The 15,606-nt window shown below is 49.9% G+C and overlaps 1 protein-coding gene across 1 annotated transcript in view; it reads right to left on the bottom strand.

The window, feature by feature from the left end:
* The window catches only part of ABTB2 (ankyrin repeat and BTB domain containing 2), a 213,862-nt gene that overhangs the window by 43,155 nt on the left and 155,101 nt on the right, over positions 1-15,606 (bottom strand). The window contains exons 2-3 of the mRNA XM_032166295.2: positions 10,649-10,795; positions 3,423-3,636 (exon numbers count right to left, since the gene is read on the bottom strand). Of these exons, the coding sequence (XP_032022186.1) occupies positions 3,423-3,636; positions 10,649-10,795 (361 nt within the window). The remainder of the gene's footprint in view (positions 1-3,422; positions 3,637-10,648; positions 10,796-15,606) is intronic.

Below are 15,606 nucleotides of genomic sequence, written 5' to 3'. Positions count from 1 at the left end.
GCCACTCCCTCCTCCCATTGTCTCTCCTCCCAAACCAGAGCAGAGAGCTCTGGGGAGAAGGCCCCTTATGGAAAGATGTGAAATCCCCAGCGAACGCTGCAGCAGCAGCAGGTGGCTTAGCAGGGAACGCCACAGTGAGCTCCACACAAAAGAAATGAACACACGTCCCTTCCCTTTGTCGCCATGGATGTGGTCAGACATAGCCCCTAATTGAAGGAATCAGGGTACCTTTCTTTAAAGCAGAAATATGAGTGCAGACTTGAGTGGTTCCATCAATGGTGTCATGCTCCCAAACCCGTATCACCAAACTGAGCTCCTTCTCCCATGTGTGCAAGGCAGTAAAGGAGGTCACTAAATCCCAAACAAACCCACAGAGCCACCAGTCCCCAAACAGACAGCCTCTACAGCCAGACAACCACGGTCACGTTGAAATCAGGGGCTCCGTCCAATTCTGGCTGGGTGAACTCAGTCCTCCATGGTTCCAGGTGGGACACAGAAGGGGGCTTCAAGAGGATGAAGTGGAGCAAGAGACAGACAGACAGCACACATTCCCAAATTCACAAAAGCAAAGCTCTGTCACTCTGGAACCCTAGCAAACTCAGCTACTATTTGCATCAGGAGAGGTTTTCCCCAGAGCTCTGGTGAGGGTATCAGGGTGCTGGGGCCTTGATGGGACATTGGCCTGGCCCAGCCCAGCCTGCAGTAATACTGTGAGCTCAATGCTCCCAGGAAGGATCCCCACAGCCTCCAGGGCCTTCCCTGTCAGTGAGCCAGAGGGCAGCAGATCTGCTCAGCGACAGGGGCCAGGCCATCAGGGAGCCGTCGGGCTGTCGGCTCCCTCAGTTATTTTTAGGGTATCCTCCTTTCCGTGTCAAAACTTAAAAATTTTGGTTTCCTTTTTTTTTTTTTTTCCTAACGGGGGTTCCAATTCCCCATGTGTCTGATATTCATTTGAAATGATTCATGGAAAAATATCTTTGCTACCAATTTATTTTTGCTACAGATAGTGCGGTTTTTAAATAAATGGCTATGTAAACACATGCACGTGTGTCTATTACCATGCAAGTTCAGCTGTTATAACCACATAGGGCTGTGCAACTCAGATCATGAAGAAACCCCGATGCTGTGTGTTAGAGTACAGGGGGCTGGGAACCCTCCTGGGAGGAAAGCCACAGGACATGACAAAGATGCCCAGGGGGGCGGAAGAAAGTGCCAGCAGAGGAATGCCTGCCCCTGGGCCTATAGCCATGACAGCCTGAGGGCCCAGCAGCCAGGGCGACAGGCCGAAGAAGGCTCCTGTTCTCCCAGTCACCTTTGCGTGGGTGACCCGGCCTCAGCCCAGCACCTTACCAAATAGCAAGCAAGCCTCCTGCCTCCTCCTCCCAGATGTCTTCCTTGCCCTTTTTCCTTCCCAGTTAACTCCTTCAACCACAACACTTTTCCACAAAGCAGGAACAGCTGGGGCTTAGGGCCTGTGCTTTGGCCCCAGCTCCCGCCAAAGGAGTCTTTCAGGATGCCCAGGGCTCCACCTGCAGCCTTCTTGCTGTGTCAGGCCCAGGGTGGCCCTCCTCAGACTTGCATTTGTCCTCCAACTCCCAGAGAAGTAAAACAATGATGACATAAGGATACTAGTACTGATAACAGCAATGGTACCATTTGCTGGGACCCTACTACGCGTGTACTGGGCCACTGCTGTTTTACATTCCTCTTAGTGACAGGAGGTGCAGTGTAGTTATAAAGGGCACAGCCTGTGTCGTGGGGCCAGTTAGTCTCTCCATGCCTCCACTTACTCATCTGTAAATGGGGCTCTGAAGAACACCTGTTTCTTGGTAGTATGTGAATTAAGTGAGCATCCGCCTGCGAAGTGCTCAGCACGGTGCCTAGCACACAGTAAACCCTCAGTAAAACCACCTTAGTGCCTTTGTTTTCTGGGGCACTGAGGAAGCAGACCTGGCTGTGGAGTCAGCTGTGGATCACAGAGCTGATGAGACTCAATGCCCCCCAAAGACAGCGGGCAGCCGGGCAAGGGGACTGCAGAGCCCCCAGGACTTCCAATATTGAGGTCTCAGATCGTCTCCCTCCGGGTGGGGCACCGAGTCCCGTGGGCTCTGCCTTTCCTGGGCCTCACTGTGTGGTGAAATGTGTGCGGATGGGGCTTCCCAAACCGAGTGCAAGCCTTTCCTGCTTCCTGGACCCTCAAACACACAACTCTTGAGCCCATGGACAGACCTTACCTTAAGTGGCCAAGCAGTGGCCTCCATGTAAGGCTCATGCCAGCACATACAATGTTTGGGGCAAGTTATAAAAAAGCATATTTTCCAGGTAGAAAATTTCAAAAGGCAGCCCTCGGAGAAAACGCATTAGAAAAGGTATCCTAAGACCGGGTGCGGTGGCTCATGCCTGTAATCCCAGCACTTTGGGAGGCCAAGGCGGGCAGATCACGAGATCAGGAGATCGAGACCATCCTTGCTAACACAGTGAAACCCCGTCTCTACCAAAAATACAAAAAAATTAGCCAGGCGTGGTGGCGGGCGCCTGTAGTCCCAGCTACTCTGGAGGCTGAGGCAGGAGAATGATGTGAACCTGGGAGGTGGAGCTTGCAGTGAGCGGAGATCGTGCCGCTGCACTCCAGCCTGGGTGACAGAGCAAGACTCCGTCTCAAAAAAAAAGAAAAGAAAAGGTATCCTGTCCTCAGGCTGACATGGCCCCACGTGCATCCCCTACTCATGCCCCTCACTGGGTTCCGTTGTGCAGTACACAACCTGCACATCTGTTCTTTGCAGCCCTGCTCCCAGCTAGGAAAGTGTTGGGACCCTCTAGTGAAAGTACCTGACTAGGAGCCCACAGGCTTGAGTCCAGGGGCTATTCAACCACTAACCTGCTGGAGATCAGAGAGCTGCCAGGGCCATGATGTTCTCTTCTGTTAAATGAATGGATGGGGCAGAACACACCCAAGACCCCTCATAACAATGACAGCAGCAATGATCATTTGATCACTTTTGAATGGGATAACCCCATGAAAAGAGGTGACAGCTACCACTGGCCAAGGGCCAGTTCCCACCCAGCCCCCATCCTACGTGCTTTTTCTCAGCACTAACCTTTCTAGGTGGGTGTGACTATCTCATTTTATAACAAGGCAGCTGAATTTCAGAGAGCCCAGTGAGTTCATGCCAGACTGGGCATAGAGGCTGAAGCACATGTTCCGAGCCTCAGTGGCCCCATGCTGCATCAGCTCAGAGGAAAAAAAAATCCCACTGCACACCAGTGCAGGCCTTCATCCATCGGAATTCCCGGGCCACCTCCTCACAGGCACAGCACAGCTCCAGGGCCCCTTTCTCGCCCTGTCGTCAGTGTCAGTCAGTCGGTCAATGCACGTTTGGGAGCACGTCCCACCAGGTGCTCAGCCCAAGGAAGATCCCTACCGTTCATTGTTCAGGGTCATTCTCGGGGGGTCCAGGTTGGGGTTCTCCATGGACTCCATCTGTGGACACCGCAGGAAGTAGTAGAGCGTGTGGAGGGCGTCGGGGGACCAAGTGATGGGCTGTGGCGGCTGGCGGGCCTGGCGGGCGGGGCTGGCGCCTGGGCACAGGGGGTGGCGTCCCTGCATGTGGTGCATGGCACGGGAGACCAAGTCACCTGGTGGGGGGCAGGGAGGGCAGAGGGGAGGGAGAGAAAAAAAGAAGACAAAGTCTGAGTTCACAGCCTGCATTCTTCCAAGGATGTTCCTAGCTAAAGCTCCCTTGCCTTAGTGCATAATTACTGTTTGCCCTGCAGCCAACAGGCGGAGGTGGAAACTGTCACCTAGATGCACAATACCAATTTCATTTCCCTTTCATTTCACTCTTGCTGAATTAAATACTTGGCAGGGCCTGTCTCCTCCGGAACTTAGGGTAATTTGGTTTCTTTTTCGACATCCCCACTCTCTCCACCACCCCCACGGGCCTCACCCCATATCTTTGAGGGAATCTCTCTGGGTCTCTTTTCCCAGCCTCTACCAGCCAGGGCCAGGCTCTGTGGCAATTCTTCCCTGCACTGTCTTGTACAAAACCCAAAGTATTTCAGCGGAGAAGGTCCCTCTGTCTCAGCACCAATTACAACCACCAACACCACCATCATCACCTATTAAGGACTATGTACAACGTATGCAATTCCCCAGAAATATGATTTAATTTGATCCTTACAGTGCTAGGGGGTATTATTCCCATTTTACAGATGAAGAACTTGAGGATTATGGCTGGGCACAGTGGCTCACGCCTGTAATCCCAAGCACTTGGGGAGGCCGAGGCAGGCGGATCACTTGAGGTCAGGAGTTCGAGACCAGCCTGGCCAACATGGTGAAACCCTGTCTCTACTTAAAATACAAAAAATAGTCAGGGGTAGTGGCAGGCGCCTGTAGTCCCAGCTACTCAGGACGCTGAGGCAGGAGAATCGCTTTAACCCAGGAGGCGGAGGTGGCAGTGAGCAGAGATCGTGCCACCACACTCCAGTCTGGGTGACTGGGTGACAGAGTGAGACTTTGTCTCAAAGAAAAAAAGAAAAAAAAAAAAGAACTTGAGGTTTATCTGATAAACATTTCCTGACCCCATGTATTCATTCTCCTGGCCACAGGGACACCTCAGAGCCCGCAGGTTGAGTTAACTAGCCATGGCTGCGTGGCTAGAAAATGGTAGCGTCTAGACTTGAATTCATGTCTGTTCGACTCCAAAGTCCATGGACTTCACTGTGAGCTGGGCTGCACCCTGCCCTGCTGGAGTCTGTGGGATCCTTAGGTCCCCATATCCTGTGGTGTGTTTCTACTCAAGTATTTTCAATATCTCACCAGCCCCAGACAGGAAACGGCTCATCATTGTGTGAGGCCACAATGCTGAGAAAGGATGGGCTGAAGGAGCCCTGGCACCTGCAGGCACCTCCGCTCTAAGAAAAGCGGCTCCTTTGGGGTCAGCTTCAGCCTCACCCCTGGTGATTCCTTAGAGAGAGCCCCTCCACAGATGGGCATGGCTAACCCTAAGGTGGAAGAAGTGAACAGGTTTTAATTTGGCCAGTGAAGTGCCATGAAATGCATGGCAGAACCAGTTCATTCATTTACTCAATCAACCTTCATGCTGCTTCTGGGAATCTGGTGTTCTGTTTTGTTGTGTCCCAGAACCCTGCACAGGGTCTGTTACATACTAGGTGCCCAGCAAATATTTGGAGAATGAAGAATTCACCTTACACATTCATTTCTTTTTAAAATACAACTTCTGCTGAGGCTTGATTTGAGCTCATTAGCTGCTAAATTCTCCCATAACAGCCACGGTGATAGTGTTTGGCTTCCAGACAGGGACAAGTGACACCCCTGGAGTTTGAGATCCCCACCAGGAAAGTCCTCCTTGCCCCCCTCCACCACCACCCCTGGTTCCTAACTCCTCCCTACTCCTGACTGCTCATCCCCACCGCTGGAGTTCAGCTGCCTGGGTGCTCCTGACAAACCCTAGGGCCAAGAGGGCTGAGGGCAGTGAGTTACTGACACCTGGTTTCCATCCCTGTGACCCTGATTTCATTGGTCTGCGGCTGGACCTGGGCATCTCTAGTTTGTAGAAGTTCCCTCAGTGATTCTAATGTCCACTCAGGTTTGAAAATCACCAGATGAACTGATAGATTGATTCAAGTCAGACACAGTTGGCCTCAAATCAGGGCCTGTTACTGTTAATTCCAGCCCGTATTCCCGTAGGCTTGAGAACTCAGGGAGGCTCCCCCGGAGGTCAGCTTCAGCCCCACCCCTGGCGATTCCTTACAGAGAAAGAGAAATCCCTTATGTAGTTATCAGAGCCTCAGTTTCCTCATCTGTAAAATGGAAAAAATAGTATCTACCCTACCGATTTTGAGGGCTCAAAGAAACAATAAATGTAAAGCACTTAATATCATGCTTGGCACAGAGTAAGTACTTGGTAGGGCTGAACATAGCACTGTTATGATTAATGTCCTATTATTATTATTCCTCTATCCTACAGGCCGCCTCCTGTGGATTGTTCCTTCCAGGACCACTGCCTGCCGTCAAACTCTGCCCCACATTTCCCAGGACAGGAGGAGTCTGCACCCTGAAATGCCAGATCCCAACCCTGCCCTTGGGCTCCATGGGTGGTAGAAACTGGCATCACAACCACCAGCGAACCCGCCTCACAGCAGCCAGTTGTACAGCTAAGTTGGCTGCTAATAAGTTGAAACCTGGCTCCCGTTTCTCCAGGTCTGAATGTCATAACTTTTGGCAGAACCACAGGACCACAAGGAGGAGAAATCAAAGAGTCTGTGATAGCATCAAAGAGAAACCTTGTTGAAATAACATTTCAAAGGCTCAACAAGGTAGAAGTCATTATCTTTAATTATTTTTATTGTTGTTTTATTGTTATTGGTGGAGAACCCTTTGGCAGCGCACTTCCTGCTTCTTGTAGACAAGAAAATCAAGAAAGAAGTGGAATCTCCCATCCAAACAGAAGGAGATAACCCAAAAGTTCAGAAAAACCATGAAGGCAGCTGGAGATGGAGGTCCCCAGCTTCTTCGATCCAAGCCCTGCTATGGTCAGTTTCTCTCAGACCAGAAAGACAAATGGCTGCAGAGAACTCTGACCGCGACGTCTAAAAACTTACACTGCGTGGCAACCCACTTATGGGCAAAGAAAGCGGCTTGCTTTGAACCTTCCCCTTGGGTGATTTTTGCTCCCTGCCGCTTTATATTTTCTAAGCTTCATGATAGACATGAAAAGATAGACAAAATTTCCTTTAACTTTTTCAGCCACTCTGTAAGGGAGGTCTTTCCACTCTACAGACAAGGAAGCAAGCTTGCAAGAGTTAAATGACCTGTCCCAGTTCCAGAACTAGTAAGTCAATCAGCCAGGACTTGAACTGGGGTCCCTGCTTCCCAAACGCATGCTCTTGACCATCACATGGCTGCTACTAAAAGTGTGGTCTGTGAACCGGGACAGGTCCACAAACTTACTGGTTTGCAGCAAGTTAATTTCAGAAGTGAAGGGTGAATTTTAAAAAAACTTACATAGCAATTTGACAGTAATTTTATGTCTAGCTAATACTAATTTTAAAAATTGGGCTTGCATTTCACATGTCTTATTTCCTTTTTCTAGACATTTATTTTGATTTTTCATTATAAAGGTTTCATTTTGCAGCAGAGTGGGGGGAATAAAATCTCTGGTCCTTCACCATGGCTAGTTTGAGAAGGCCTGATGCAGGCTAGGCTGGGCTCTCAGTTTAAGCGTGGCAGGGACTCAGAGCTTCTTCTGAAACTTCTTTGTAACTTGAGGATCAATTGATCCTACATTCAATGAAACCTTAGTCTGAAGCCCAGAAACACCCCCCAGGCAGGGAAAAACAAGTCCTCCGCCCTTGTTAACCATGAAAGACTTGATTAGAGGTGCTAGGTTTCACTCTGGTCCTTCCACCTCTCATTATGAACCATCAAATAAAAACAGCAGGAGAGAGTCTGGAATTCAACACTGTCTTCAAAATAAGGCCTAGAACATCTGGCTGCCTTCAAAAAGAAGTGTTTTGTTTTATTTTATATTCTCTCCCTTTAAAATGTTTGTGGGTAGAGAGGGGCAGAGCAAAAGCACAAGTCCCAAAACTCCCTGTGAAGCTGGACCTCATACAAGAGTGAAACTTCTCACCCTATCTGGCAGGCTGATGTTGGCGAGGCTCAGGGAGTTAATGCATGTAAACCCAGGGTACACTCTGAGGTCCAAGGGGTTCAGTGCCAAGTATCACTAGCCTCATTAAGTTCTTTAGTCTCAGGGAGAAAAACTGCAATATCTGCCTCCACCTCTGTCTCCTCCCTCCTCCACAGCAGGTTAGCAAAAGCCCTGGTTTCAGAGGGAGGAACAGGGCAACTTGGCACATGACATAGCCTGTTCTCTGGTCTGTGAAAAGATGCTGTGAGGAGGCTTCTTCCCTTGGCCCTGAGGAGTGGCTGGGCCAGGATGTGGACCAATCCTAGGCGAGTTTTAGGAGAAAAGATTTGGTGGGATAGACCTCATTCCTCCTAACACATGCACATGCATACTCACAGGCATGCACATGTGCAGACACACACACACACACACACGTGTGCATGCTGTACCTCAGATACTGTTCTCTGTACCAGGTACTATTCTAAGCAATGAGGATACAGCCGTGGACAAAGGAGATAAAGTTTCCCATCTCATGAAGCTGACTCTTCTAGTCAGAGGAGAGAGATGATAAACTATTCGTGAGTAAATATATAATACATGGTCAAGTGGTGATCAGTGCTTTAATAAAATCAAAGCCACAAGAGGGAAGACAGTGGAATGAGAGTGTGGTACTCATGGAAGGCCTGAATGAGAAGGTGCCATTTGGGCAGAGGCTTGAAAATGTGAAGGACCAATGTACTTGAGGATCAAGGGGAAAGTGTTACAGGCGGAGGGAAAGCCAGTGTGAAGGCTCTGGAGTGGGAGGGTCCTTAGCCAGGAGGCCAGGCAGCTGGAGTGCAGTCCACAGAGAAGAGGATGAAGTGATGAAGTCAGATCATATATGGATCCTAGGCCAGAGTGAGGATTTTGGATTTTACCGAGTGAGCTGGGAAGCCATTGTCGGGTGACAGAGGGGATAGATATCGAGCAAATGAGTGACACAACCCCATTTAGCTTTAAATGGGCAGCTTGGGGCTAGGTGCAGTGGCTCATGCCTATAATCCTAGCACTTTGGGAGGCCAAAGTGGGAGAATCACTTGAGCTGAGGAGTTCGAGACCAGCCTGGCCAACATGGTGAAACCCCATCTCTACTAAAAATACAAAAATTAGCTGGGTGTGGTGGTGCACACTTATAATCCCAGTTACTAGGGAGGTAGAGGCAGGAGAATCTCTTGAACCCGGAGGTGGAGGTTGCAGTGAGCCAAGATTGCACCACCACACTCCAGCCTGGATGACAGAGCGAGACTCCATCTCAAAAATAAAACAAAACAAAATAAATGGTCAGCTTGGGCTCGGTGGTAGCAGTGGAGTTGGTGAAAGGGGCAGACTAAAACTCAGGATTGTTGTAAATGGTAGAGCCAACAGGTCTTGGCCCCTTGGCTAATGGTAATGGCAGAATGATGTCAAGCCCTTCCCTAGGGGAGGCCTCTGAATGCTCCTCCCTTAGGCGGGGCTGGGGTTGTAATGGGCATGGGGCCGCCATGAGAAGAGGCAAAGGATCAGCCTCGATCTTGATCTCAGCTGCCCCAAGGAGCTGGTGGCTGGGCTGCTAGTCTTATCCAGGGGGCCAACAGCCCTAGACACGTCCAGAGTCAAGCCCCCAGCTCTGATCCGTGTGACTTGGAGAAAATCACTTTTCTTCTCTAAGCCTCAGTTCTCTCATCAGGACATACCTTGCTGAGTTGTTCTGAGGAACAAATGAGATAAAAAGTGAATATGGTGCTTCACAATGGTGTCTTGCATACAGAAGGCACTCACTTAATGTTCAAGTGTAAAGTAAAACCAAGGTGCTCTCCAATTGACTAGGGGCTGTGTCCCTGTTTGCCAGGCATGAGAACCCACCAAAGCACGACTGTGCGAGGGCCCAAGACAGCCCATTGTCCAGGAGACACTTCTCAGGGATGGAGATGAAACCAGAACCCACTTCCTGTGGGGCCCCTCAGGGGACAGGGGACCCAGGCAACAACATCCTGGCCCTGCCTACTTAATGTCACCAGGAGACAGTGAGTCAGAAATCCTGCTTTCTCTCCCAGCCCTATTGCAGCTCTGCTCTGTGACCTTGAACCAGGCACCTTCATTTCCTGTCTGGGGAGGGGGCAGAAGAATGCAGGGAAGGAGGAAGGCGCGTCCTGAAGAAACAGAGGCTTGCCGTTTATTGTTCAGGGGTCAGAAGACTCGAGGGAATCACAAATGGAGAAGGCCGGAGCAGAGGGAAACTCCAGGTGTGCCCATGCTGTGTGCTATGACCCCTGCTGTGTCACTGTCCTCCACTGGGTGATCTCAACAGAGCGACGGGGAATGAAGGCAGCAGAGGATGTAGTCAGATTTCTCAAAGCAAATGGGTAATGAGAGGGGGAGCTCAGGAGCTGGCACGGGATTTCATCTCTCCTAACACCCTGGAAGCAGCTGTCAACAGTAAAGAGCCACATCAAGTTCCCAGCGTGTGCCACAGAGCCCTGAGTCCTGGGAGATGCCACCCGGCCACACCTGCCTTCAGCCAGAGCTCTACTGTTATCTTCCTTTTACCATATTGAGGCTTTGGGGGTGCTTTCTTTCGAGAAAGAGCACCAGTTGTGAATTCAGGGCCTGTGGGGCCAGGCAGGTGAAATTAATGAAACAGTCTCCCCTGGATGAAACCCAGGTCTGTGGCAAAGTGGGGAACACACGCCACCCACTTTGCTGCTACTTAGCTCCCGTGGGTCACTGCTGTGCAGGAATGGGGTACCATGTTGCTAGATCATTTGTTTTTTCAAGAGAAACCAGAAATCCAGATTTGTGTATTTGCAACCTCTGGCCTAGAAAGATCTAGCTTTCAGGGAAGGCAAGGCACTTGGAGGAGGAGGAGGCCAGAGCACTTGGAGGAGGAGGAGGAGGTGAGCTCTCCCTGCCTTCCCCCCAACCCTGGGGCCTCGCTGTTGCTCTACCATCCAGCTAGACACTGAGGCCGCACTTACTCAGCTCCGAGATGCTGCCCACGCAGGTGGCCAGGAGGGACTGCTCCAGGGTCCGGAGCTCTAGCTGGGCATAGGCATCGGCTCGCTCGTCATGGCCCAGGGACCCGCCGTTGTAGGGGCTGAAGTACGCGGGGAGGGAGAGGACACCTATGGGGAAAGAAGGCAGACAGGTCACACTTAGGAAGGAGGGGAATCTCAGTGGGCCCCAGCCTGCTGCAGGCAGGGCTCAGCCCTGCTCCCCTGCTCTTGACAGAGAGAGGTTCAGGAGGTAAATGTCTCTGAGCCTTGAGGACTTGAGAACTTTGACTGTGGACGGTGCTATAGGGGCCAGAATGAGAAGTAGCTCACTCGTAGCTGTGGTTTTAAGCACGTGGAGACCATCCTTTGTGGGAGGTACCCAAGAAACTGGCCTTCTTGGGCTCCTGGATCATACAAGCATTCATTCACTCATTCGTTGAATATTTACAGAGTGCCTGACTCGGCCCAGGTATTGTGCTATACTTAGGGTTCTGGGGTGACAAAGAGACCTGACTTTGTTTTCATGCAGCTCAGGGATGGCTGAGTCAGATGTAAATGCCCATCCTGGCTTCCTGAAGGGCAAGTGCCGCCCTGAGTCCTCTCCTTTCCCCATGCTGGGAGCAACCATTCAAAAGGGATGCTGCCTTCTCCACTTCAAGAAGGGGACGTGTCCTAGCCACGGGCCAAGTCCAATTAATGTTTTTCATTAACACTTCAACAGCAGTGGAGCAGAACTGTCAGAATCAATTCCAGAGGGTGACAGCCTGTAAATTTCTCCAACTCACTATGTGGCTTCTTAGAAAGCACCAGAAAAGCGAAATCAGACTGGTTTAAAATTACACGTTGGCTCTTAAGAGCATGTGGCCACAGAGATTCTAGTTGCAGTCAGAACCTAGAGAGGGATTCCCAACTTTTGGTAACCACCGTTTCTTTGATGGACAGATCTTCTTTTTCCAACACTCACCCACAAACCTTTTTTTTTTTTTTTTTTGGAGAAAATCTCTGAAAATCTCTAGAGATGACTGGAGAGCACTGGGATGTGGCCAAGTCTGGGTTAGAAGTCCCTAAACGCGTGTGACATAACAAGGACAACAGCAGCAACAGGTAAAGCAGACAGGGCTTTGGAGCAGAATGTTGGGGTTCGTAATTCTGGCTGTCACTTAACCAGTGGTGTGATCTTGGTCGGGTTACTTAGACTCTACATCAGTTCATCAGCTGTTAACTAGAGATAACTAGAGTACCTAGCTCACAGGGCTGCCGTGAGGATTAACTGAGTAACTGGGGGTCAATGCTTGGACCAATGCCTGGCTCAGAGTACATGCTCTACCAAGTGCTGTTGCTATTATTTTTACTTTGTGCTGGGAACATAGGCTTCATTTACATTATCTCATTTCTTCTTTCAACAACCCTATAAGGGCCAGGCACAGTGGATCATGCATGTAATCCCAGCACTTTGGGAGGCTGAGGTGGGTAAATCACTTGAGGTCAGGGGTTTGAGACCAGCCTGGCCAACACAGAGAAACTCCATCTTTATTAAAAATACAAAAATTAGCCAGCTGTGGTGGCTAATTTTTGCATTTTAATACAAAATTAACCTGTAATCCCAGCTACTCGGGAGGCTGAGGCAAGAGCATCGCTTGAACCCGGGAGGCAGAGTTTGCAGTGAGCCGAGCTCACGCCACTGCACTCCGGCCTGGCAACAGAGACTGTCTCAAAAAAACAAAAACAAAAACAAAACAAAAAACCCTATGTGATGGGTACTGCCGGCTTCCATTTGAGATATTGGGCTACTGCCATTCAGAGACTTTGAGTAACTTGCTCAGGTAAGTGGTAGAGCTAGGATTCAAATCTGGGATGGACGGACTGGCTCTACAATGCATGTACTTAACTCCTCTGTGAGCTCAGAGTCCAGTGAACACATCACCAAAGCTCACTCATGGCTGTCCTTACGTGTGGCTGCTGCATATGACAATATGGCTGTATTATTACTGCCCATTTCACTCATGGACACCCTGTGCTGAACCCCATGTGTTTCTCTTTCTTGAGCAAATGCACACAGCAATCTTCCTCCAGCCCAGGGCCTCAGTGTGTTCTCTGACCGTTCTGCAGGTTCAGCTGATGGTCAGTCCTGCCCTCCCAGCTTGACCTTCCCCTGACCCAGGCCTCCCCACTCTCCTCCTGGCTGAGGTGGTGGAGGCCTCCTCTCCATCTCCCTTTGCCTCTCCTGGATGGCAGCAACCCCTCTCATCACATCCAGTGCTGACTTAGCAAAGCACTGCTTCAAAGCACTTCCTTCAAGCGTTTTTTCTGTTGGAGGAGGGGGAAGAATTCATGATTGGGCTCTCCCCCGCAACCCCCTGCCAGAGCCCCAGTCCCTAAAGCAGAAACTGTCCCTGACAGCTGAGTAACCAAACACATTGGGAAGAGCTGGCCGTAAGCATTAAAACGAGTAAAACAAAAGGGAAAACCACCCCAACTACAGGCTGAAACCCACGACAGGCCAAACAGCTGGGAGAGCCCAGTGCAGGCCTGACTCCTCCTCCTTCCTGCATTATTAATCTACAGAAACAACACTGGAGACATGTGGATCAAATTTACAGAGCTTAGGGTAAGGGAGTAGGAAATTCAGCTGATTTGTCAAAGGATTCCCAGAGAGAAATATTATGTCAATGGAGCTAGTAACAGGAGCTGTCAGCTCCATTAATAATAGTTCCCATTTTCCCCGTCATCACCCACCCAGAGAGGCCTTCGTTTAATACTGCGGCAAAAGTAATTAGGAACCTATTATTAATAATAGTAATTGATAGCATCATAGCTTTTGCCTAGTACCTTTTGCTTTTAAATGACTTTTTACATTGAGTAATTTGTTCTTCCAGCAAGGGAGGTAGGATGGTCATGATCAGTAACAACCACAGCTGACTTTTATTGAAGGCTCACTATGTGCCAGGCACTTACATGCATCATCTCATTTAACAACCCCGAACTGCAGGAGGTACTATTCCCACCCATCTTACAGCTGAGCAAACTGAGGCCTGAAAAGTTTAGTGGCTTGCCTAAGGTCACTGAGGGTCAGAAACGGAACGGGGACTAGAGTTTCAATCTCTTCTCAGGCTGCTGAAATAAATGACATTCTAACTTTGCTCACCTTGTCCTTTCTCGAGCTAGGCAGCACCTAGGATATTGGAGAGGAAAGGGGTTTTCTTTGGGCCTGAGGTTTAAGAGGAGGAAATTCAAAGTAAGACTCAGAAATAGGACTTTCCCTTTCATGGGTCTCCAGGCACCTCCTGCCAAGGGTCCCTGGAGGCCTCCCATGAAACTCTACAGGCAAAAGCTGTCTCTCTGACTCCCTCTGATCTTTGCAGAATGCAGTTCCACAGCTTGTCTTCCAAATCCGCTCTGTAAGAAAGTCTTCTCTACATCAATTCTAAATTCTGTCTCCCACATCAGCTCATTCCTCAGCAGTTCTCACCAGAGATGGAAAATATTTTTACATTCTCTTAACACCTCGATGTGTTCCTTTCCCCACACGAATTCCCAGCTCTAGCATAACGGGCCCAGGGCAAGACCATTCTAGGGAAAAGGAGTTTAAAAAAGAAAAACAGGAAAGGGCATATCTATTTTTTTCTATTTAGTAAAATCCTTAGGAAAAAATTCTTCCTTTCTGTCATGATGGAGAAGAAAGCATGCGGGAACGTTTCCCTTTATTCCTTTATTAGAGGGAAGAGGGACAACCGCTTTGGGACCGTGTAAAAGCCACGGACGGAACCGCATGCCCCACCCTGTACCCATGACTGTGAGTGACTCTCGGAGTGTGGAGCAGTGAGCATGATCAAGTGATCCTTTGCCTCCCTCTTCTAAAACAGCAGCATTTCTGCTCAGTGTTGCACTCGAATGTGCTGCGGACTGTACTGAAGCCTCAATGTTTCTCAATCTCTACATAGAACCCTAATCTTCCATCGCTCAACTTTTCTCTTTCTGGTTGCCCAACCCTTGAATCTCAGACTCATTATCTTGTTCCTCAAAGCCTCCACCTCCTCTTCCACCAACCCCTTTCTGAGTACAGCACCATGGCTACCCGGTTGCCCAAGGAGAGACCTGTGAGTCACCCTTATCAGCTCTCTCCCTTCTCATCCACTTCCCGTCAACCACCAAGCCTTGCTGCTTTTACCACCAACATATCTCAAAAATCCTTCACTGCCACCACTCCAGTCAGGCTGCCATCTTCTCCTGCCCCCCTGGACCTGCGGCAGCCTCCTCGCCCATCCCCTGCCTCCAGGCTTACCCCACCCCTTACTCTGGTCACCTTGCCCTGGCTTTGTACTCTTCAATGACTGTCAGCCTCACGAAGAAGTCCAAACTCCTATCCCTTAAGAATAGTTAGCATCCTGGCTGGCCGTGGTGGCTCAGGCCTGTAATTCCAGCACTTTGGGAGGCAGAGACGGGTGAATCACTCGAGGCCAGGAGTTTGAGACCTGCCTGGCCATCATGGTGAAACACTATCTCTACTAAAAATACAAAAATTAGCCGGGCGTGGTGGTGCACACCTGTAATCCCAGCTACTCAGGAGGCTGAGGTGAGGGAGAATTGCTTGAACCTGGTGGAGGTTGCAGTGATGAGAACGTGCCACTGCACCCCAGCCTGGGCAACAGAGTGAGCCTCTGTCTCCAAAAAAAAAAAAAACTTTTTTTTCCCAAAAAAAGAGAATAGATAACGTCCTTCTCTGCTTTTTGAAATTTAGGGAGGAGAGTAACTCTGCCAGTAAACTGGAAAATTTCCCAGCACCTCCCAGGATATCAGCAGAGTTAGGAACCTTGTGCACACCTGATCCTCGCTTCTCTAAGCTACTTTTCACTCTGCTCTGCTCTAGCCCAGAGGGGTGATGGTGGGAGTGGAGGGTAGTTGTGGGGGTGGAGAGAAGGGGTGGGGGTGGAGGGAAGGGG

The sequence above is a fragment of the Hylobates moloch genome, unplaced genomic scaffold, assembly GCF_009828535.3.
Source record: "Hylobates moloch isolate HMO894 unplaced genomic scaffold, HMol_V3 SCAFFOLD_11, whole genome shotgun sequence".
Classification (NCBI taxonomy): domain Eukaryota; kingdom Metazoa; phylum Chordata; class Mammalia; order Primates; family Hylobatidae; genus Hylobates; species Hylobates moloch.
This window is presented reverse-complemented; position numbering and strand designations above follow the sequence as displayed.